Genomic DNA, 23,048 nt, shown 5'->3' with positions numbered 1-23,048 from the left:
ACAACAAAATAAGTGAATATCAACCAAAAATAAAGCTTAGAGATGCATGAAAACATGTGAGGGTTTAAATATTCAATAATAACGTTTCAAATAGAATCTTGCATAAAACGTTATGTGTGTTCCTGAACGCTAAAATGTAGAAAATATGTAATTACATTACGGCTTATCGTGGCATGGGACATGCTTTAAGTTTACCTTGAAACCCAGTATATGGGTTGTGTTTTAATGAGAGTAATAAGCCGAATAGAAACTATATTACAGGTAAGACAAATATAAAAAAGAAAACGCCATATTATATTTATATTTTATTGATGTAAATATGTGTCAATGTCAAACATTTAAACAAAATATTCAAATGTTTGATTGGATTTTACTTGACCTTGGCAAAACCTTAGATAATGGAAATATTCTACTTTATTCAAGTTATAGTAGCTAAAAAACACAGAGAGCATTTCAGCACGTGCGTACGTGCGTGCATAGAAGCTTATTTTTCATGGTACAAATCACATCATGTTTTTGTGATTTAACTTGTTTATGCGCGTCTGTGAAAAATTGGCTCCAAGCAACACTGGGCATAAACAGTACACAAGTTGTGTGCATGCAGATTTGAGGAGGTGGTGGTTGTAGAAAATAATGCAGGGAGAAAAAGCCAAGTGTGGAAAAAGAGAAAAATGAGCCTGACCAGACGGCAGACTTTTAAACAGCCTACTGGCTCCAGTACAAACCGTTATAAAACAAACCAAAGTGCTCAAATGTAAAAGAAAAAAGAAAAGGGGACTAAAAATAATAGTGATTCATCGATAACAAAGCAGTTCTCTCTTTTTTTTTAACCCATTGAACTATTTCAACATTTACACAATGAATAAAAAGTCTATAATAATATTAATGATGGACCCTTACCTCGTAAAAGTGAAAGAAATAATGCTTTTGGCAAAACTGAGAAACAAACTCAGCAAAACACTCAATGACATGTTGATGACTTTCCCATTTTTATATAATAGGCTATATTTTACAACTCTATAAACATTTTTACACAAACCTAACATTTATCTACTTTTCTTCTCCTTGTCAGATAAAATTCAAATTTAAATGGATCACTGTGTACACACGTTCTTCTCTGACCTTAACATTGTTATAAATGCCACCACGGATTAAAGTGGAGCCGTTGTTTGTGGAAAAAGTTGTAGCGTGTGACTCATTACTGTTGGATCTGACGTTGCATTTTAAACTGATATTAAAAACAGCGTTTAAACTTTAACTAAGCAGACACAGAGGGTATTTTCTCGCCCCCTCAGGCCAGGATGTTTTGGGAAATTGCTCAAATTAAATAATGATGCAGCTTTAAACCTCTGAGGAATATGTATGCACTACATTTGTTTCAATTCATTGTTAATCTAACCTTTTTTTTGAAAGACGTACAGTTGTAACTTAGATTTGGTTTAGTTCCCAGTCTGGTATAGTTGATTTGATTAATATAAGACAGGAAGGATATACTGTGTTTTTAAAGGACACTATTTTTATGATATATATTTATTTTCCATTTTGCTCATACACACAGAAATAGACTCACACACCCTCTTTGACCTGACTGCACAAAGGCATAAGAGCACGCTAATTGGTTGGCATGACAACTGGAGTGGAATACTCACTTGGCAAAAAAAGATGAATGAGCACTGAAAAATGAATACATTTAAAAAACAGCATCCTATCCCTTTAAACTGTGAATGTTTTAATAGGAGAGTAATTTGCATGAATGTGTGCACTAAATAAATGCAACTAAAGCCAGACAATAGGATTAGAAATCGGTGCCAGTGATGCCTTTTTCTGCTGACACTGACCTAGTGTTGAATATTTATTGTTTTACATTAGCATCCTCTTTATAGTGTGGCTTTACTCTTGGTTACACTGCTCTCTGTAATGCATATTTACAGTATATTAGAGCTGTTGTTCAATCATATTTATGTGTTGCCAGCTAGGCATGTGCTTTAAGAATCAGCACTGCAGGCATCTGTAGCAAAAAACACACAAGAGTTAAATAATAGCCTTATGCGAGTAAAATTAGAGTTTGCGCTTATAAGTTTTATTATTAAAATCAGTTTATTCTAATATTTCTTTCTTTTCTTTAGCAGAAATCCACTAATATGAGATTCACAGCCCGCCTCTTCAACCCAAGCACTGCTACAAACTACAACTTAGTGTATCTAAATTTATGTTTTCTCACTTGAGATGATGTGCTGCTCTATTTCTGAACACCTTGAATGCTTGTCCCATAGTTTCATCTCCGACGAACAAAAGAAACAAATGCAACGTTGTTTTTGTGCCAAGACACAGGTCTGAATTTATGGTTTCATTCCAGCTGAAAGCACACGTTATAAAAGCTCGAGTGGGGTTTCTTTTACTGCTGCACCACACAGTCGCATAAAGCATTTAAGAGACTTCTTACTCCTGAGAGCTTAATGCCAAGCTTCTGAAAAGGTGATGAGAAATGTTGTCAGGCAGAACTAAATGAGGTTATATTGGAAAGCAGGTGCTCTCGGTTTTTATGTTTGGCCAAAACCTGCATGCATTATTAAACCTGATGATACCTGATTGCTTTAATAATAACAATTAAGGTTAGTTGCTGTGCAATAATGTTTTTTAAAATATGGCCCTAAACCAAGTGCAGATATTCAAATGTGATGTCAGCAAATAAATGTCATGGCCACTCCCATGCACAGCAGAAGATCAAAGAGGCAACATGAAAACAAAAGACTAAGGGAATCAAGACTTACTGTAAGGCTTCCTTAAGTTTCCCTAACTAGTAACTAAACCCCAAAACAACTTTTTTCTACTGGAAACAAATGTAATTGGGTATGAAATAGTGTTGTTGGTTGATTTTTGTCCATCTATTGACATTTTAGTCAAAGTAGAATTGTAAATAGAAAGCTACAGTGAGTATTAAGTAGCTAGTTAGCATAGCATAGACTGTTCATTGGAGATTTGATAGTTTAGACTGGGCGTGTCTTAAAGGGATAGTTCGCCTATTTAAGACATGGCGTTGTATGCAATCCTCACCAGCACTATAGTGCATACACATTGTCTCACTCAGTGGTCACCTCCCTGGTCCGAGTTCTGGCCGCTTGAAGTTGTTCAAGAAAGTAGTCCCGGTTAGTTTCCGGGGCCACAAAACTATCCCTTTAACTGATCTAGAAGCCCCGCCCATAATCAAGAAATTTTTCAAATTTCCAGCCTAACGCACTTCAGGCAAAACCTCAGGGTTTAGTTGCTTTTTAATTATGTGTAACGATGACTAGGGGTGTCCCAATCCGATATTGATATCGGTCCGATATCAGCCAAAAAAAACAAATATCAGATTTGGACTGCATCTAAAATCTCCGATATAAGCGCTCTGAAAGTTTTTGTTGTTTGTTTGTTGTTGTAAGTTGTTCCCACCATATACTGAAGTGAACTTGAATTGCTGACTGCTGTTCTCTGTTTGAGTAACATCACTTGATCAATCCTTTTCTAACATTCCACACTACAAAATAAGTAATAAATGTATGTATATCGGTATGGACCAATACTCAAGGCTGCAATATCGGTATCTTATCGGAAGTGAAAAAGTTGTATCGGGACATCCCTAATGTTGACCTTACCTGAATTAATAAGAGCAGACACAACTAAACAAGATACGTGATGAGACCATGATGCACCTGCAGTGACACCCGGTACCTCGCTCAGAGGTAAAGTGATCTGTGCAGAAAAACAGCATATATACTGCACAGTGTTTTGTTTCCTTCAAAACATAAGGTTAAGGTTAACTTTGTTTTTTGGGTTTTTCAAAAGGCAAAAACTTAAATATTTGCATTTCCAAAAACATAAAAAAAAATAATTCAAGTAGCCTTTCATTTCATATACAAGAACCACCATTTATATAGATCAGCAAAAAGCCAGACACAAGCGTCTTTATTTTTATTTGTAGGGTTTTCAATATGGGCTTAATGACTGTTTGCTGGAATGTTTTCTGGCATGTCTGGAGCCTGAGGCTGTCCTCGTTTCCATTAGATATTTACTTCTGTAAACATATTAGATGACTGAGACTTTGCTCTCCATCACTGGGGAGTGGGTGCACTGCAAACGCTGAGGAAGTCTAATCAATCTTACAATCAACACAGGCATTGGCCAATAAATCAAATGGATAGGAGGGGTACTGGTGGGAGGAGAAAATGAAAACAACAGTGGATGAAGGAGGAGATGAAATCTCCTGATGGGAAAAGGGGCACTGGGGTAAAGAACGTTAGGACAGAGATGAAGAAAGGAGCCAAAGAAATGTGACGTACTGCAAGAAGTGAGGTCGACTTTAAAAATGCATGGTTTTACATTTAGCAGAGGAATAAATTGCCAAAGAGGGAGATGATTGAAGTGAGACCACAGTTGGAGCATTAACAAGCGGTCCATCAGTGAACTTGGCCATCATCTCTCTTCAAATAGCATTTTAAGCATTTTTCCATTTTTACTCAACATAGATTCTCTCCCTAATGCTGGCACACATGCACGAAGTGTGTCATGCATGCATACATGTAAGCAATTTTACAGCTGAGTTTGAGCAAATAGCCTTCTCCTATCTGTGGACTAAATGACCCAGAAGAGCTCACAATTTTCCAGCCCTGTCTTCATATTTTTCCCATGCATGTGCAACAGCCTCCATCTTTAATCTGTCAACCCGCAGTATGCATGTAGGGAATAACATTATTATCCATGTGAATCCTGGAAAACAGAAAGCATTTCCATCATCCCAAGATATAATCCCCCAAGCAATAACTTACATTACAGCAGCTCTTGGAGTTAAGTCAAAGGCTTTCAAGGTGAATGATGTGAGTGAGCTGAAGAGGACAATCTGCCTGCATGTGATTTGAGTCTGGGTCAAGCTGTACTGTGATATAACATGATCAGACATAAGTGCACCTGATGTCTCCTCATGTTATATCTTTCATCATTTGGGTACAACCCTATAAGATCCCTAATGGTCCAGATTCATTTTAAAAGCTCCTCAATATTTACTTATTTAGTTTCTTTTTTTCCATTATTATTACATATTGTACTTTATTAACTCTCTGATCTTTTTAACCATCATTAATTTATCATTTGATCACTTGGACCAAAGTCCAAGCTAATAGCTAAGTGTTTTACAACCACTATCGCACATTTGAACTCAAACTTCTGTGATCTAAGTCGTAGCTTTGCTTTCTGCTCTTTTTTACTAAAATTAGCTATTTGCTCTGTTGCTTTTGCAGGCGTGTCCCTAAAAATCAGTCGTGGTTGTGACGTAGTCCAGTTGGAGAGCCCACGGGGCACAATACCCCCTTAGAGAGTAGAAAAACTGACTTTGCTACAGGGAGTGTTTTACATTGCAGACAGGGTCCGGTGCAGATCGCAGACACATTGCTAGTTGTTTCTAAATGTGTTTTTACCACACAGAGGACTGATTGTAGTGGTGCAGTAACATGCAACAAGCAAGAATGTGCAAAATGTTGTATATATAGTCATGAAAATCTGAAAAAATGTAAATACTTAAGTGTGGAGTAGTAGCCAATTTCTCCTGAGGTAAAACAAGTCTGTTAGCATTTGCACGTGGCACGACCACAAGTCCAATACCTGATACACTCCTTGATTAGTCCACAAAGTGGAGTCTCAGATTAATCGAACCATGTTTGCTTGTTCTCAAGTGGAACCCGTAGCTATTAAACACCTGGTGAAAAAGTGAAGCTGCAATGACTGCCACAAGCAAATAGAGACCAGGCGTTATTTGATCTTCATGCACGCTAAGACAGTGGCTATTCATACGGTTGCTGTATCAGTAAACCGACATTCTATCTGTACGCAGTGCCCCTATTTGGCCAGTTTAGGTCACGTGATAGGTCAGTCCTTGGTCAGATTAGGTTGCGTGACTAAGACTAAACTTAACCCTAACCCTAAAAATTGTTGCGACATTGGGTTATAGCCTAACCCTAAACCTAATCCTAAAACGCTACATACGAGTACTCTGGTAACGTACCAATAGCACAGGGGGTTGTCCGTACAGCAAACGTACGAATAGACACTTTTGCACGCTAATGCTCGTCCACAAACAGCCAGGATCAATCAGAACAGTCTGACCACCAACAACATCACAGTGTTAGACTGGCCTCCTTACTCGCCCGATATGAACCTCATCAAACATCTTTGGGATGTTCTGGGTTGACGAGTAGGTCAGCAGAATCACTCACCCACAACTCACCAGGAGCTCCGAAATGCACTGTTGGCCGAGTGAGATCAAATTCCAGAGAGACAGATCAGCATCAACATCCTACAGTGAAGGACCAGGTTGGATTTGAACCGGTGACCCTCCAATTACAAGCCTGCTTCCTTAAACGTTAGGCCACCAACTCCCTTTTGGCTATTATCTTTGTTGACAAAGAACATTTGTTATAATTTATTAGCCACTTGCTAACTGCAACTTCTGCAACCACCTGTTTGAGAGTATTTTGTTAGTGTTAGTGGTTAGCTGCTGATCATAGGAGGTAACTTATCCATCATTGCCTCACTCTCTCTCTCTCTTTGTATGCACCCATACATACATACATAGCCTGCCTGTGCATACATGTACTGTCTTTGTGTGTGTGTGTGCACTCCCATACTTGCTCATCTCTGGTTACCATGGTAATCTGGCAATAACGTCATCATGGAGCCCAGGGTGGTGGTCAAAACCCAGCATCCCTCTGGAAGATTCTTCTGAGGTGTGGTCAACATCAAAACCAAAAGGGACCACACGTTTATTTTTTACTATATTTCTCATGTCAGAGACCATCCAGGTGACACTTTGTCTTCCACTCGCCTTCTTGACATTTCCAATCCACTTTCATTTATTTGCTTAGGTCTGCTTTCCACAGTATCCCTCCTCCCCCTTCCCAGCTCTCTACTTACAATTCACATCCTCTCCCTCTCTTTTACCCTCCGTCCATCTCCATCCCTTATATTTTCCTTTCTTCATCTTTCTCTTTTCCATTCAGCTCTAATAAGCTCAACAAAGTAATAATGTAGATATGATGGCTGAAAGCCACATTTTCTAATACCAAGAAATGTATCAAGTGAAGAATAATCCATCTCCACTTAGACACACATAGCAGTCAAGGTAAAATCTCTTCCTGCGTTTACAAATGAGTGTATATTTCAAAATAATCTGATTTGTCAGACATTAGTAAAGATTAAGGGCTGGATTTGGTGACGTGTCACACTTTTAAGACTGTTTTAATCTGTGTAAATGCACATCAGGTTGTGTATGTGAATGTTAGCTTCCCTTTAGCAGTAAAGAAAAAGTGTGAGGCAAAGCAATATATGTGCTAGACTCTTTTTTTCCACTTAGGGTGCAACTTGTTTGGGAAGAGGAGAGCCTGGGATTTTCTGATGTTTCTTTATGGTTACAAAGTTATTGTTTTATACAGAGTTGCTGAGGTTAAACCTGCACTGGGTGGACCTGGTTTAATTACAAATTGGGCCCAAAAACCAAATAGGATAGTGGTTTTTAAGCAGAAAAGAGCTACCATATAAAACGTTACTGTAAGAACAACTTAGCTTTCTTTTGTTTGTGTAATTTTTCAAATACATACTTTTGTATATACCTTGACTGATCCCAGTGTTGTCATTGATTTCCCTATTTTGCTGATGCACAAATCTTATTAATACCCATGGAGTCATCAGAGCTCCGAGCCAGGTTGTGATATAGACACTGTTGCTACACAAGCCAATGGAGGCCTTTTAATAGTAAAAGCTGCTTAATGGTGACAAAGTCTCTTAAAGCTGCACTAAGTGAGTATGATACATGGACATTTTAGGCAATGAAAAGACTTTGAGCAACTGACTGAATAAAATACATTGATTGTAGCAAAAGGAACCACAATGTAATGATAGTAAGTTCTACATCAAATACAATAACCTTGTATGATGCCTGAATTAGTTCCACGCCTGAATAGAACAGTTCCCTTCGACAAAATTATGTCTCATTTAGACAAAGAGCAGGAAAGCTGTTGCATATCTGAGCATGCGCCCTCGACTACTCGGCAACCATGACGGCAGGTGTCGTCTGTGGACGCAACAAACCACCCGGAGCAGTTGCAGCTGTGATTGGAGAGAAAGTAGCAAACACACAGCAAGAGAAGGAGAGAGTGTGCACGCAGAGAACAAAAGAGCCATGGTGGCACCCAATAAGAGGCCTTTGGATTCCTGGGTGGCAAACATGACACAACTGTGGCACTGTCAGTGCTTTTCTTCCAATTTGGCAAGCTCCTCTGTACGCAGTCAGTGTCCGCTGCCTCTCCCATGAACCAGACACTTTTCAGCACAGCCAGCTAAAAAATTATCATGCAGCCCCATCCCCCTGCAAGGGCAATCAGCTGCTTACAGCGGCAGAAGCCATACACAGAACCGCTTCATATGCAGCAGCAGCAGCAGCAGCTGGGTACATAACTATGAGGATACATGTGGTATGAAAATCGCTCGTAACTGAGACAGACAAAGGAAATCAAACTCCAATAACCATGAGACCTGCTGGGTTATTTCTCTGTAAAGGTAACCTACCTGACTTTGAATTCGGTGATCTGTGGCTGTGCCCCCGGCTCAGCACAGTAGATCTGAGGAAAGTAAAACCGATGCGATTGAAGGTTGATGTCCATGATGGCCAACTAACACCTGATACACAGGTCAGCTGTGCTCTGTGGACCAATGTAAAATAATCTCTCTTGTTTTGACCTCAGGTGCTCTTTTCTTTGTCCGTCTCCAATGTCTCTGCTGCCACTTCCACTAAAGGTCGGAATTCAGTGGAAACATTCCCATCAGCTTCTCCCTGAATGGGTGCAGGCTACAAGAGGCTAAGGCCAGGAAGGCATCTTCTCCTTTTCATCTCCACCATCCACTAAACAATCAATCACTACTGCCAGGCTCTGAACAGGCACATTAACCTATTTCCCTACAAGGAACCACTACACACTCTGCAACTGTGAGAACAAGAACAAAGATGACTCCAGTGGAAGATGCTACCTCTCAACAAGTCAAATAGAAGGGTGGTGAGCAATCCCAGGTTCAGTCATAAAATCATCCTTTTTGCTGACAAAGAGGCAAAATTAGGATGGAGAGAAGAACAAATCTGGACTGTGGAAACAAGAGCTTGGAAAAATCGGTTGCTGTTTCTAAAAAACGTGCAGACAAGACTGAATGAGGGATGAGTCCTTTGGTTTTTACGCTTCACAGACTGAAGAACAGGCGGGGTGGAGAGAGGGAGAGAGAGAGATGGAGATAGAGAGAGGTTCCCGGTGCTGTGAGGCGTTGCCCGCACTGCCTCTACTCTCTGTGTCTTGTTGGATTACGTTTTCCCCATCCATGCCCACCCCTTCCTCCCTCCTCCTCCTCTTCCTCCCTCCATCCCTCCCTCCCATTCTCCCTTCCCAGCTGTGTCAGGAGCGATGGGCTGCCAGCCCTAGAGGCTGCTGGTCCTGCCCCTCCTCCTACTCCTCTTCCTTTTCCTCATCCTGACCCCACCCCACCCCCTTCAGTTCTCCTCTCTCTTTGCTCCAGTCGGATTGGCTAAGGCGAGGATGCGTAGGTCCACATGGTGAGATCGAAGCATGGCGAGGAGGAGGAGCAACAGATTTGAATTCATCTGATGTCTATCTTCTCTTACATTTGATTTGAGTTGGCATAGCAAGCTTGGGTGGAGCACGAGCAGCAACACACCACAAATTGTGCATGTGTACTCAGCACTGTGTGTGCATACGCTGATCTAAAGCACATGCACTAAAAAAAAATCCACTGTTAGAAAGTGCAACGACAATATATTTGTATCTTACATTTCCAGCAGCTCAGTTGGTGAACACAAAAAAATGTAAAGCACCCTTATGCTAATTTATGCTAAGTATGTCATTGAATACAATATTTATGCATTAACAAGAAAACTGAGCCAAATGAAAACTGGCAAACTAAAGGTCAAAATCTGCATTAATCTTAAAACAACACAATGTAAGGACAGCACACAATAAAATGGCTTCAGCTATTGAGACAAAAACATTTATTACCATTTCACCAGATAGGATAATAACACTGATTTCATGCATTGCATGTGTTCTCAAATATGATATTTTTGAAGCAAATAGCAATAGTCAAGGATTTAGCTTATAATGGCACACTGCGATCAGTAGGTGAGTGTGTCCAATAAGAAAAAGAGTGAATTGATCACAGAGCTATTAGTGGTCAAGGTTTCATTAGTTGGAGAGAGGAAGTTAAACCATACACAGGTTTGTGGTCAAAATAAGTGATTATTTGTATTATTCTCTTTGTAAATACCCTTATGCGTCTTTTTTTTCTTTGTATCTTGCACCACAAGAGTTGTCTCTTAATTTTGTTGTACTTTGTGTATAATTATTATGATAATTATACATCAATTTAATATAGCGCTTTTCTGGGTACTCAAAGTCGCTTTACAATGAAGGGAGCAGTGTTGGGAACAATAAAAGCATTCTGTCCTTTTCTATTAAGGTTGTGAAAGTATGAATACACAGTAAAAAACTGTTTGGACTGCCACAGAAGAACTTTCAGCGTAACCAATAGTAGTTTTACGTATGATCATTGTAGATTATGAGTGATGTAGAATACAGTAGCAAAAAATAATAATAATCATAACACTAATCTTCTGTGTAGCTTTAATATTGCTGCTGTTTGCTAGTGGATAATAAATCCCTATATTTATGTAGTCCCTTTCACATTCCAGGAGCCAGCTGTGGTCCCTTTCTAGAACAGCTCAACCCACTCACTCCCAGCACATCTGCCCAGCTGGGTTTTGCCAACAGGCAACTTTATTGATTGGACTAGAGATGTAACTGTTAGATGACATGTTTTGTCTCTTAACAGGAGTGGACAAAAGTGGACGTTACAGTTTAGAGCCTGACAACACTTTCACACCAAAGCAAACGTTTGTGCCGATAGAATGTGTTTGTCAACTTAGTTACTGTGACATGTACAATCAAAGCCAGATATCATACACTTATATACGCATTTAACTGGCAGCACACCAGTGACGTGCATCGAGGTTCATGGCTGGGAAGCCATTTTTGAGGATTATATTTACAAATGAACACAACAGTGAGGTTTATTCACCTTTTGATTAGTTAGATCTTAATCGTGTGTTTATTTTGCTTTTACTTCTACCAAGAACTACGTACCAATCCTTAAAAATATTCTGTTACTGAAAATAAATGTATCATAGCACTTGACTGACAATAGACTGAGGCTGTTTGAAATTTTATACTAATGTACTACTCATACTAATTCTGATGTCAAAATTAGTATTTTGTGCATTATGAGTGTTGTTATTAGATAGTACGGAAAGACTGAGTAAGCAAGAAATACCCAGATGTTTAATATATCGGGACATTATTTAAGTACGGTGGGCAGACTAGTCATACTCAACCACCCCATGATGCATTGTGAGCGGAACGTAAAATCACGCTTCAAACTAAAAGTCAAACATCCCGGTTTCAAAACAAAAGCATCTCTTCTTGTCTTCCATGAGTTTTTAACGGTTTTTTAAATAGGGCTCTTGTTAATCAAAAGTTTTGTCAGTAGTACAATGTCAGGTCTCCAAAAATCTCTAAAATGTCTGCATGAAATGTGTTTTCGAGATTTCCATGGATCAAATGACCAGATGTTGATATTCTACTTGGTCACTTTCTCGCTTAAAATGCTTTCAGAAATTTCCAAGGTGGCAAATCTAAGGAGATATTTAGTCTCAGTGTGCTTCAGGTTTTTGCCGCGATGGGGCCTCGTGGACAGTGCCCCTTGTAAATGTGGAGAACCCCAACAGACTGTTGACCATGTCTTGACCAGCTGCCCCAAACACCGGCCAACAAATGGTGACCTAGGCTTAATGAACCTGGACAACAAGATGCTGGAATGGCTTGATGCAACAGAGCTCAGGGTCTGAAGACATACACAAGAAGAGGTTTTTGTAGGTTCAAAATGCATTTTGGTCATCATCCTAATCCTCCTAACCATACTTATAGTATATAGTAGACAGTATATGTTCATTTGTAGGCCATAGTATGCCATTTCGAACACAGCCCAAGATAGTAATTACCATGCTGTTACTTACACTGAGGGTGTACTGAAATAGAAGAACATTTGGGCTCACAAGCGTCCCCTAAATGAGGCAAGAATACTGCCTGCGTCACCTTTGCCTTTTAGCTGAAGGCGTAATATAAAACCCAATAAATCTGGAGTAGTGATAGATCGATACATCGGCCGGCCGATATTTTCATTCAATTTTTGCAGTTTTTACCTTTATCGGCATCGGCTGATGCGGGCTGTTGCGTTCGCCGATTAGCATTATTTAATATTTGTTAAATATTTTTTACTTGTTCTTATTTTACATCCCCTGTTTTTACTTGTTGTCGGTCTACCTCACGTTTGTTTATTTCAATAAATGTTCCTTTTTTTAAATTGAGACTCGTACCATTTGTTATCATTGTGTAATTTTCATGATGTAAATTGAGGAAGAAAAGTAGCTCCAAATATCAGCCCAAGAAAATCGGCAGTCCGTCTCGGTCTTCGGCTAAGCCTGATGGAAAAAAAATCGGTATCGGCATCGACCCTAAAAAATCCACATCGGTCTATCACTAATCTGGAGCAATTCTTTTGTCACTGGGCATTGGGAATTTCAAGACACTGATGTGATGAACAAAGACAAAAACACAGAGCAGACAAAGAGATGGGAAAAGATGCAAGAATTTGTTTTCATACACAACAGATGAGGATTAAAAAAATGCAAATAAGTTGAGTGTGGAGAGTGCACCAAGCATGCACAAGTCTCTATGTGTGTGCATGTCTATGTTTACGATCTAGAATTCGAAAGACCAAAAGAAAGATAATGATAATGCGATCAAGTGACTTTAGGAAGCTAACATTGTTATACAGAAGGAGGGATGGTTGATGCACAGCATGCTAATGCCTTCGTGTGTGTGTGTAGTGTAGTGATGGGGAGAATGTGACAAGGCTTTGGGGTGAAAACGGGTGAATCATGGGTTTAGTCATTAGAAACTGACCCAGTGTGAGCGCCAAGCTTCTCATTGAAGGTGCTCCTGGCACCACAGCTATGGTGTGTTTTTAGATATGACTGAAACTCATCAGTCCTGTTAGTATCCATTCAGTTATCACTTCACAGAGACACAGATACGTTGAAGCAGCTTGAATAGTGGCACAAACTCACTGTGAACACCTCTGTAACCTCTTGTATTAAAGCTAAATATGAAACACGCAGGGTTGCTTAGTAGTGCGATGGTTAGTCCCAACAAGCTTCTTCTTCACACCAACTCTCTTTGTGGTTTGACACTGACTAGAATCTGTGCCAAGGAAAAAAATAAAAAAAAATAAACCAGCTGGTGTTACTAGTACAAAATGAAAAATTGGTTTGGGGAAAAAGGAAAAATAGTTTTTTCACTGCCAACCGTGGCATTGTTAGTTATTGTGGTGTAAAAAAAAGAGCAGGAAGAGGGACAACAATTGGTGAGAGAACAAAGCTTTGTACTTCAGACACTGGGTTTTTTTTACGCTTACTGTTCATATGTACACGTCAAAGATTTTAAATCAGTACATCATATACGTATATATACAATGAGTTATGTGCAGGTTATTTTTTGGTTTTTTTTAATGATGGGACTGGGATTGGGAGAATTTGGCATGTGACTTACTTACAGGCTTTTAAAGCTGAATAGCTTTAAATAGATGTGACAGAAATATATAAAGATAATGCCCCATCATATTATGCATGATTTGATTGGGCTTTCTGTTTCGTTTATTTCCTCTACGCTCTGAATCTACCTGTATACAGTCATGCTGCACCTGTGGAAGTCATGTGATGAAAGGAAAAGGGATGAGACAAGTGTGGAGGAGTGTGACAGAGACGCCGGAAAACGTTTTTGGCGTTTCCTGTCCTCTAAGCAATCACACTTGAGCTCATTTCTCTCAGACTTGAGTGTAAAGTATCAACGTTATTCTTAATTAACCTTACAATTAAATGTTACAATGTTATTTGCAGCTCCTCAAACTGTAGCGCACACACACTTGTCTCACATTAATTGAACACTTTAATTACACTACGCCAATGAGAGCTGGCAAGCCGGTGGGAGACAGGAAAAGGAAGAGAGGGGTTGATTTCTCCCTCATTCACAAAGATTTTATTATCTCACTTTTGAAACCACAGACACACATACTGTACACAATGCAAACACACGCACACACATAATACAAACACACACAGCCTGATGTATGTTTTTGTACCACTTTCTGCCTCTAGTTGCCTAATTGTGCATAATCATGACATGAAAAACATAAAGAATCTTCTTATTGTTGCAAATTATCTTCTTAATATATCGATTCATAACCTAATAAAGTTGTTGTTGTTGTCTAATGTTATTGTTGTCTAACGTCTTATCTTTTCCACCTACAATTTTCAATTCTGACTACTTGACAAAGTATAGATAAATGGAACCTCGTTAGGTTCAACTTGGTGGTTTTTTAATTTTTATTTTGATTGATAGAAAGGTCAACCTCATTTTGAGAATAAATATATCTCCATAACACTGCCCCCTATATGAAGGTAACAGTACTGCCTGCCTCTTTTTTTTAATGCGAATTGCAGTTTTTTGTCAGGTGAGCAAGACTAACAACACTATAAAGGTGCTCTAAATATTTGCATTTAGTCTACTTTAAGATCAACCATTTTTTCTTCTATTTTCAATAAGATGAAAAACATTTGGGGGTTTCATTTAAACAATAGTAGGTGTTTCATTAAGAAAGCCCACAGTCATGCATAAATAAAGAAAAAGGAAGACTAATAATCTTCAATCTTTCCTCGATGGGACACAAGTACTAACACATGCTATATTTAATGCACTTCATACAGGAAATGCACTTTATGTGAATTTATACTTCTACTGTATCATTAAACACATGTTAAGCCTTCTCATTTAAGCCAAGACACCACATCTAAATGTTACATATTGTTGTTTATCATCAACAAACAGCTCGTCTATCAGTATAAAAACAGGCTCAACTGAGTGTTTGTCCTTGTCCTGCATCCATTCAACACAGTTACTAGTAATGCTGGTGTTAATATGGGTCACACACATACCACTAACTGCTCCTGTCAATACTCATCTGGCAAAACTGCTAATAATAGTGGGTCAATACAGCCATACAGTCTATGCTCCGTTTTCAGAGATTATTGAAACAACCATGTGACCAGAGTAGATGATGATGAGAGGGGATCACGGGGCAGGATGAAGGGTTTTTGCTGTCCACCAGTCAGCCATGTATAAGTGTGTTATTGGTGTTTTTGCCACATATATAAATCTTGCATTGTTGCTGAGTTATTAGTGTGGAGTCAGACTACTTAGAAAAATATACGATTCATACTATCGCAACTGATCTCCGCCAAATTGAAGCAGATAGAGTTACACTGAAGTTCAGGAGTAATTGACACAAAGAAACAGCTTGTGGGCATTAAAAACATCTTATATAATCATGCATTATATCAATGATCAGCAGTTTGGTAGCAAAAATCAATACATGTGACGATGATAGAGGAACTCAATGAGCCTATACAACCATAACACCTTCAAGCACAAACAGCAGTGTTGTTTAATAGCATACTCAGCAGCACAGTAGGAATATTGTCCACTGCCTTCACACACAGCAAAAAGACATACATTAAACAAGCAGCTAACCAATACAGACTCAAACTGAAATAGGCTGATTTATTTATGTAAGAAACCAACTAAAATGTAAACATCTGCACACAGCAGAAAGCAGGCACAGATGCAACCTACTATTGTAGTGGTTTGTGGTTAGCCCCACTATCCCAGCCTTTGTTGCCACCTACAGAGCACCTTTATCCAGCACAATCTACCCTCCTCAATCATAGCTGTGTGTTTAAAAGAACTAAAGAAGAGAGATGGAGACAGCATGTCAGACAGGATAAGATCAGAGTGGAGGATGCTGCGTAAAAAGGTGTTCACTCACTATTATGTGTGAGACATTTTTCTTCTAAATCCAACCGAAACTCTTTGTAAAAACTAAACCAGTGCCGTCAACCATCAACCTCGAAGGTCAAACACAACTCACAAGACTTTTTCTGTAAACTGTAATGCACATTACGGATGAGATAGGGCTGGGCAAAAAATTGATTTAATCAATTTATTGAATTTGTTGAGAAAAATTGGTTTTATTTTACAAATTCCATTTTTTTTTAATTAATTAATTTATTTTTTCCCACCGCAGTTTTTTTTTTCGGGATTTTTCGCGTTCCGTCCTTGTGGGTTAAGGTAGCGCGATGTGAGCCAGCCCCCTCTTTGTTTACATTTGTTTACCCTTTGAGTAGGCTATATGTGTGCCACTGGCATGTTTAATTTTTTATTTGCACTATGCTGAGATGCTAAGGGAAGACTTTATTATTTTTTTACATGTTACAAAATGTGAAGTTATCTGATTTCTTAATCAGAAAATGTAAGTTACTGTGAAGTTAGGGACCTGGGATAAAACTTGAAATTGTTGAATGACAGAGCCTCATTTGCTTTATATTTTGGGATTGTTTTATGCATTTTAACTCTTGAGGACAATCACAGCAATAAAGTTGCACTTTTGACAATATATCTGATGTCTGCAGTCATTTTTAAGTGCATTGAAAAAGAAAATCCAATCGAAATTCAAATTTTTCTTTAAAGAATCTGAGATTTTTTTTTTTTTTAGGCAAAATTGCCCAGCCCGAGGATGAGGATATCTATTGTTGAATTGATCAAGATGACAGATAACTGTTCAGGCTCCTGTTATTGCAGCACATGGAAAGATAACTTCAAGATTCACAGCGTGTCAGTGAAATCCATGGTGCGTTTGTACAGACAGACCAATGAGGGTCAAAGTACTGGGAAAAAAAACTACAAAAAAAAAAAAACGTATTAGCTTTTTAACCGCTCGGAGGCTAATTGCAGTATTAACTGTAAAGTAGGGATGTAACAATTAATCGTAAGGCAGTTAAAAATCGATTCATAGGTATCACGATTCACATCGATACTGTGAAAATTGAATCGCAGTACCTTATTTAAACAGCAGAGTTCGCTATATATCCTTCTCTTGTCCAGCAGTGTAGGCGGCGGGCGGAATCTGCAACTACTTTCTTTCTTAAACATGTTCATAAATGATTCCTTACCCCGTTAGCACCGAAAGAATATCTGTAATATTACGTGAATATCTGTAAGACTCACGTTTTTCTATTAGCTCTGTCTGCTAGCATAGCATCTTTTCATCGCTGTAAGAATTTCTGCATGCCAACCGACCACTGGGTTACCAGCGCCCTCTGCTGGTCCAAACAAATATCTGACGTAAATACAGTGAAATTACTGTTTTTTTGTTTTTTTTAAAAAAGTCAAATTGTTAAGGCACAAAATGCATTTTCAGTTGCACTTTTAAAAAGAAAAAGAACTATTATGCAGTTTTGCATTGTTTACTATAGAACCAGAATTTAAATTAATAGGCTTCTTCTTTATTTGTATTATTACTTTATTTATTTCATTCAAGATTTATTTTTAGTTAAATTGCATTGTTTTGAATAGTTTATCAAGGGATTCTTTTGACAAAGAAAAATAGTACGGTATTTTCCCAAAAAAATAAAGGAATATTTTTCAGTCATTTGTGTACAATCCCATTTTATTATTATTATTATTATTATTATTATTATTATTATTATTTCTTTGTATTTCTTTGTATTTACTTGTTTCTTAAACAATGTCAATCATAAATTGCAATATGAAAGGGCACTTACCCTCATAGGCATGTTTAATGTCAATATCATGCATTTACAAATGACATTTTCCAAACTAAAACGGGTGACCTAATGTGTAGCAACTGTAGCAAATACAGATTTTAGCCGGAGCATTTGGTGCAAATACAAAAGAAATATCAAATTAATAACAATAGTTAACCAACCATATTAGGCATGTTTGCAGGTTTAAAAGCCAGTAATGACATCTGATTAGGGAACATCGATGAAATGGAAACAAAAGGGAAAAAATGTAGAGTAAAAATGATGTGGAAAACTCTGAAACGGAATTTGTAGAATTTGGAAATAGAAAATCTCTGCCACGAAAATTTTCCATTTATTATCCCACAAAAATAGTTTATTTTCCATTTATTTTCCCACTATTTGGCTTGATCATCGATATCACTTTATCAAAGGGTGAATGACATCTTACATAAAGGTAACATGGCATTGGATGGCTTTCATGCGGAAAAAGAGTTTCACTGTTTCGTTTTTAAAGGTATTTATAAAAGATGTTAATTCAAGCTGAAACAATTCCTTAAATATTTTATTAATAAAATTCCTTGAGTTTTAATATTATGCACTGTGGCATTTTTTGGACAGGGGTCCACTGGAGCCTATCCCAGTTTACATTACAGAGCCAACAGAAGACAACATGTGCACGTCCATTCAATCCAACGCTAATATTCATGTTTTGGGGCTTTAGGAGAACCTTTAAACTCCTCCACACCAAAGGACCTCAAACCCTGCACCCAGAGCCTTCTAACGTCTGCATTTTTGTTCAAAACAAAGTTAAATATTGGAGTCCATCAAAGGTTATTATGTTGCTCGTCTGGTTCCTTTGAGATTAAACTGGGCTGTATTTAATCCACTGCTGTATTGAAATAAAAAAGAACTGAAGCTGTTTGAACCTATGATGTAAGTAATGGTAACATACAGTACATTAATTAGCCATAACATCACGGCCACTAGTCTAACTCTGTGTAGAGCCATGGAAACCGCTCAACCGCTATGAGTGTGCTGTGATATCTGACACCAACACATTAGCAGGAGATGGTTTAGGTTTTTTAGGCTGGTGGTTTAGCATTTTTGTTGAAGATACTGAAAGGACTTGAGAACAAATATTTGTGTTATTACCTATTAAACACAAGTACAATGTCTGCAGCCATCATTCCTTATGTGCTACAAGTCCATTAGCATCCACGTGGCTTGTTTTCATTCAATGGATACACAGTTCTCTCTATTCAGTGATAAGTGAACATGTTTCTGATACCGGAAGGGCTGCCTTTAAAAAGAGCTTTTCAAGCCCAATGGAGTGTTTTTGTTAAATTAATTTTAATCAAACAAAAATTAATACAATACTGACCATACTGTATAATATGTGCTTTAAATTTTCCATTAATTTCAAGATCAGCACATGGCCCTTCTCAAACTTGCTTGAATTGAAACTGTTGCTCTTTTTGATGCATGTATGCCAAATACGAGCATACATTTTTTTAATGTCCTTTTATATCTGTAATTTTGTAAATCTGAGCAGTAATTTCCTTGTACTTTTACTTTTATTCTATTTTTATGTTTGTTCTTGCCCTGAAAAGGTACGAGTCCAAACGTAATTTTCTTATACTGACGTATAAGGATTCTTGATTCTGATTAAAATTAAAAAAAACATTTTTACTTTAATTGAAACAGGTTTTTTGTTTTTTCTTTAGTTATGCTTTAAAAAAAAATGTTTTTGGCTGATCGCTGTTTGATATGTCGCGATATTTTTTCGCACGATCGATTATCGATATGCTCGCGCTAAGTATCGATTTTATTTTATTGTATTTATTTTTTTATTTAAGATTTATTTTATTATTTTCAAAACCTTTGTTCGCGTATCGTATCGTGAGGTACCCAGAGGTTCCCACCCCTACACCTATTGTGTGATCGTCCGAAACAAGTCCAGCTTTCCACTTTGTACAACCGGCATCTTTCCTATTTGTTTTCTTTATTACCTAAAGTACGGATAACAGTGTGGATTTATTACCTTGTGCAAATTGCTTGCCATCAACATCTGTATGTACCAGTAATTTCATGGTCCATTCAGTTGACACATGATCCTTAAATACCTGTTTTTTCAACTCCAGAGTGTCCACATAATTGTAATTAAATCATATTACCATAATATTCTACTCTTGTTAAACATTATTATACTATCCGTGTCATATGTGCATCAACAGCAGTGATTGGCAAGAGATGTGAGTACATGGCAGTAGCAGCCCACCTGATAGGCTACTGCCCATCTGCCTGTGTTAATTAATACTGTGCGCTGATTGGCTCCCTGGTAGAAGGCGTGTGAGCGTGCGTGTATACACCTTTACGTTTACAGGAAGCTAAAAAAAAAAAAAAAAACAACAACAACATGTGATTGGGATAATAATAGTGTTGATAATATGCGCGGTAAATAATCATACAATCCAGCACGTGTTGTCATCATGGTCTCCAAGACAACACATCCTTTTTTTTCCCAGGCAGAGGGACCAGCACGTGACACTTCACAGAGCGAGCTGGAGTTGATGATGACGATGATGATGATGATGATGATGGTCTCGTGCATGTCAAAAGATGCTGCCTGTGAGTATCTGACATTTCACTGTGTTGTTTTAATCAAAGAGCACCAACAGGTGTGATAAAATGACACCACGTGATGCATGATATCAGAGACTGTCTAATTACCATGAGAGCACGTGAGTGCAAGAGTAAAACACTGTGAAGGATGATATGTTTGGCCCCATAAAGCTTTAGATTCTAGAATGTTCCTCCAAAAGTGCGAAGATGAGTCATCGTTTTTGTGCTTACCTCATCTTCTACGTCTGAATGGATCCAGCTCTTCCTCGGTGCTACAGCCGATCCAGCCCGTCTCATGCAGCCGGGCAGGGCGTGCAGATGTGCCGGGGTGGAGGAGGAAGGGAAGGGAAGGCGGCTGCTACACGGATGGCTACAGTATCCAGGTGTGTTCACACAAAGCTGGAGGATGGAGGAGAGGAGAGGAGCCTCCTCAGAGGGCAGCACGACCCTCCTCCGAGGCTTACAGCGGCTTGTGAGGGGCCATCTTTCCCTGCCTCCGACCACCGGGAGGCTGGAGAGAGAGAGAGAGAGAGAGAGAGAGAGAGAGAGAGAGAGAGAGAGAGAGAGAAACCGGTTTAAATGACAGCAAAACTAATATGGCAACGCCCCTTCAGCGCGTGCTGCCGAGCCTGGCGATAAGCCGCACCCACTTCCTTACTTTTTGTAAGAAGAATAATACAAGGAGATTAAGATGAATTAGAGGCAGATTTGTGTCTTTATTATTAATTAAAAAATAAAATAAAATAAAGAAATCACTTCAATAAAAGAAAAGAAAAATACTTTTACTTACGTTTACTTAAATCAAAAATAAATATTTTCAATTTTGCATTTGAACACTTTTTTTCTTTGAAAATATTTATTTTTGATTTAAGTAAACTTTTTTGATTGAATTTTTCATTATTATTATTATTATTGAAGTGTTTTTTTTTTTCAATTTTTTTATTGAAAATGTTTTCTTTTAATTTAATAATATATACTCAAATCTACCTCCATAGATTCCGCTTGAACAGATCTGTCTGTCATGACGTTTGTGCTGCACAACAGCGCCCTCTATCTACCGAGGACAACCGCGTTACTACATTTAATACATTTGTTTTGTTTTATTTTATTATCAGAAGCAACATGTCTTGTTTAAAATCTTCTTCTACATTCTGTGTGTTTATATATAATTATGCATATTCCACTGTTTAGAGATAAAAGATAACCACTCTGAATAGAGTTACATTGCTGATACTGGTGACGTGATTGGATATAAAACCCCAAATACTTTAAGCCTTTAAGACCCTGTGAGATGGTATTATTTGATTGTGTGATGATGATTGTGTGTGTACGTGCATGTGTGTGCGTGGTGGTGGGTTTTAAAGTCCTGTAGTGTTTGACTGATTAATTCCTCAATGTAAATACACCCCAATCCTAGCAAATGTCCTATACACATATTTGGATTCATGTGTTGCATTCACTTCTAAATGTCAACCCAAGGCATGCGGAATGCTTCTGTGAAATAATCAGGTCAATATCAGGACATTAGAATCAAAGACTAGGGCTGTTTAAAAACAAAAAATCCATAATCGATTGATCGCAACTTTATGAAATCGATAATTCAGCAGCTGATAGCTGTTAAGTGGAAGATCGATCTTCAGTAATAATCAAAACTCAAGTCACAAAATTATTAATAATCGAAAATCTGTTTGTAATCAAATCGAGACTTCAATAATTCAAATTGAATTGGGAATTTATTTGGGTTTATTAACCCGAACCCTATCAAAGAGTAGTGTCATGATTGCTTCAATGCAATCATCAAAAAATATCAACATTCTTTGTGATTATCTTTTAGAGTTATGGCGCTTTTTTCCTTCATTGCGTTCCAGCATTTTCGATCCAGTAAAATAAACTGTTTGGAGCAGAGAATAGACAGTTTGATGCTCCCAGCTTTGTAGAAAGACTATAATGACATCTTCTCGCTTTGCACCAGTGCCGGAAACACTGCAAGGTTTTTCATCACCAAAAATGCAAGAGCAGAGTAGAAGCTGTGGTGTCTAATGCACAAGAACTTTATTTTTGCCATATATTTTTGCTGACTTTCTTCTTCAACATATGCACTACCTAAATCCTCAGGCCTGAACCCCTTCGTCAGCTTAATCAACAGCCACTGAAAAACACTGGTGTGTTTGGTAACTGTATAAAGCGATCATGGGCTTGGGACGCACACCTGCCAGTGCATTGGGTAGCACTGAGCATCTGTAACATCTGTCTCAGTCAGCCAGCTGCTACTGTTTCCTCACGTGGAGGAAAGGTCAATCCAAACTCCAAAGCCATTTAATTAAAAATAAAATACAGTGAGAGGGATAATCAGTATCGTACTTTTTGAAAATTAAAATTGCTGCTAATATCAAATGTATATTTATTTACAATATATCCCACATTGTGTTTTACCATGACCAGTATGGCTTTTTCACTTAAATCTGCTGCAGTTTTCCTTATTTCCAGCAGAGGTCTCCCTAGTATCCAGTGAATGTGATAGTTGTGTCTTCATCTTCTGGCACAAATTGAAAGCAACAGAGCAAGGACC

General features: G+C 38.2%; 1 protein-coding gene across 4 annotated transcripts in view; it reads right to left on the bottom strand.

Annotated features, from left to right (window-relative positions):
• evlb (Enah/Vasp-like b) overlaps positions 1-20,990 on the bottom strand; it is a 49,576-nt gene extending 28,586 nt beyond the window's left edge. Inside the window, exon 1 of one of the 4 annotated variants that reach the window (XM_028439453.1) lies at positions 20,711-20,990. In XM_028439453.1, the coding sequence (XP_028295254.1) occupies positions 20,711-20,715 (5 nt within the window). In that variant the 5' untranslated portion in view covers positions 20,716-20,990. Of the gene's footprint in view, positions 1-8,592; positions 9,328-20,710 lie in introns of those variants that run through there. The other 3 variants (XM_028439450.1, XM_028439452.1, XM_028439451.1) reach the window with 3 other exon arrangements.
• Between the last annotated feature and the right edge of the window lie 2,058 nt (positions 20,991-23,048).

Source organism: Gouania willdenowi, chromosome 24 (assembly GCF_900634775.1).
Source record: "Gouania willdenowi chromosome 24, fGouWil2.1, whole genome shotgun sequence".
Taxonomy (NCBI): domain Eukaryota; kingdom Metazoa; phylum Chordata; class Actinopteri; order Blenniiformes; family Gobiesocidae; genus Gouania; species Gouania willdenowi.
Note: the sequence above shows the minus strand (reverse complement) of the source record. Positions and strands in the feature narration are given on the sequence as shown.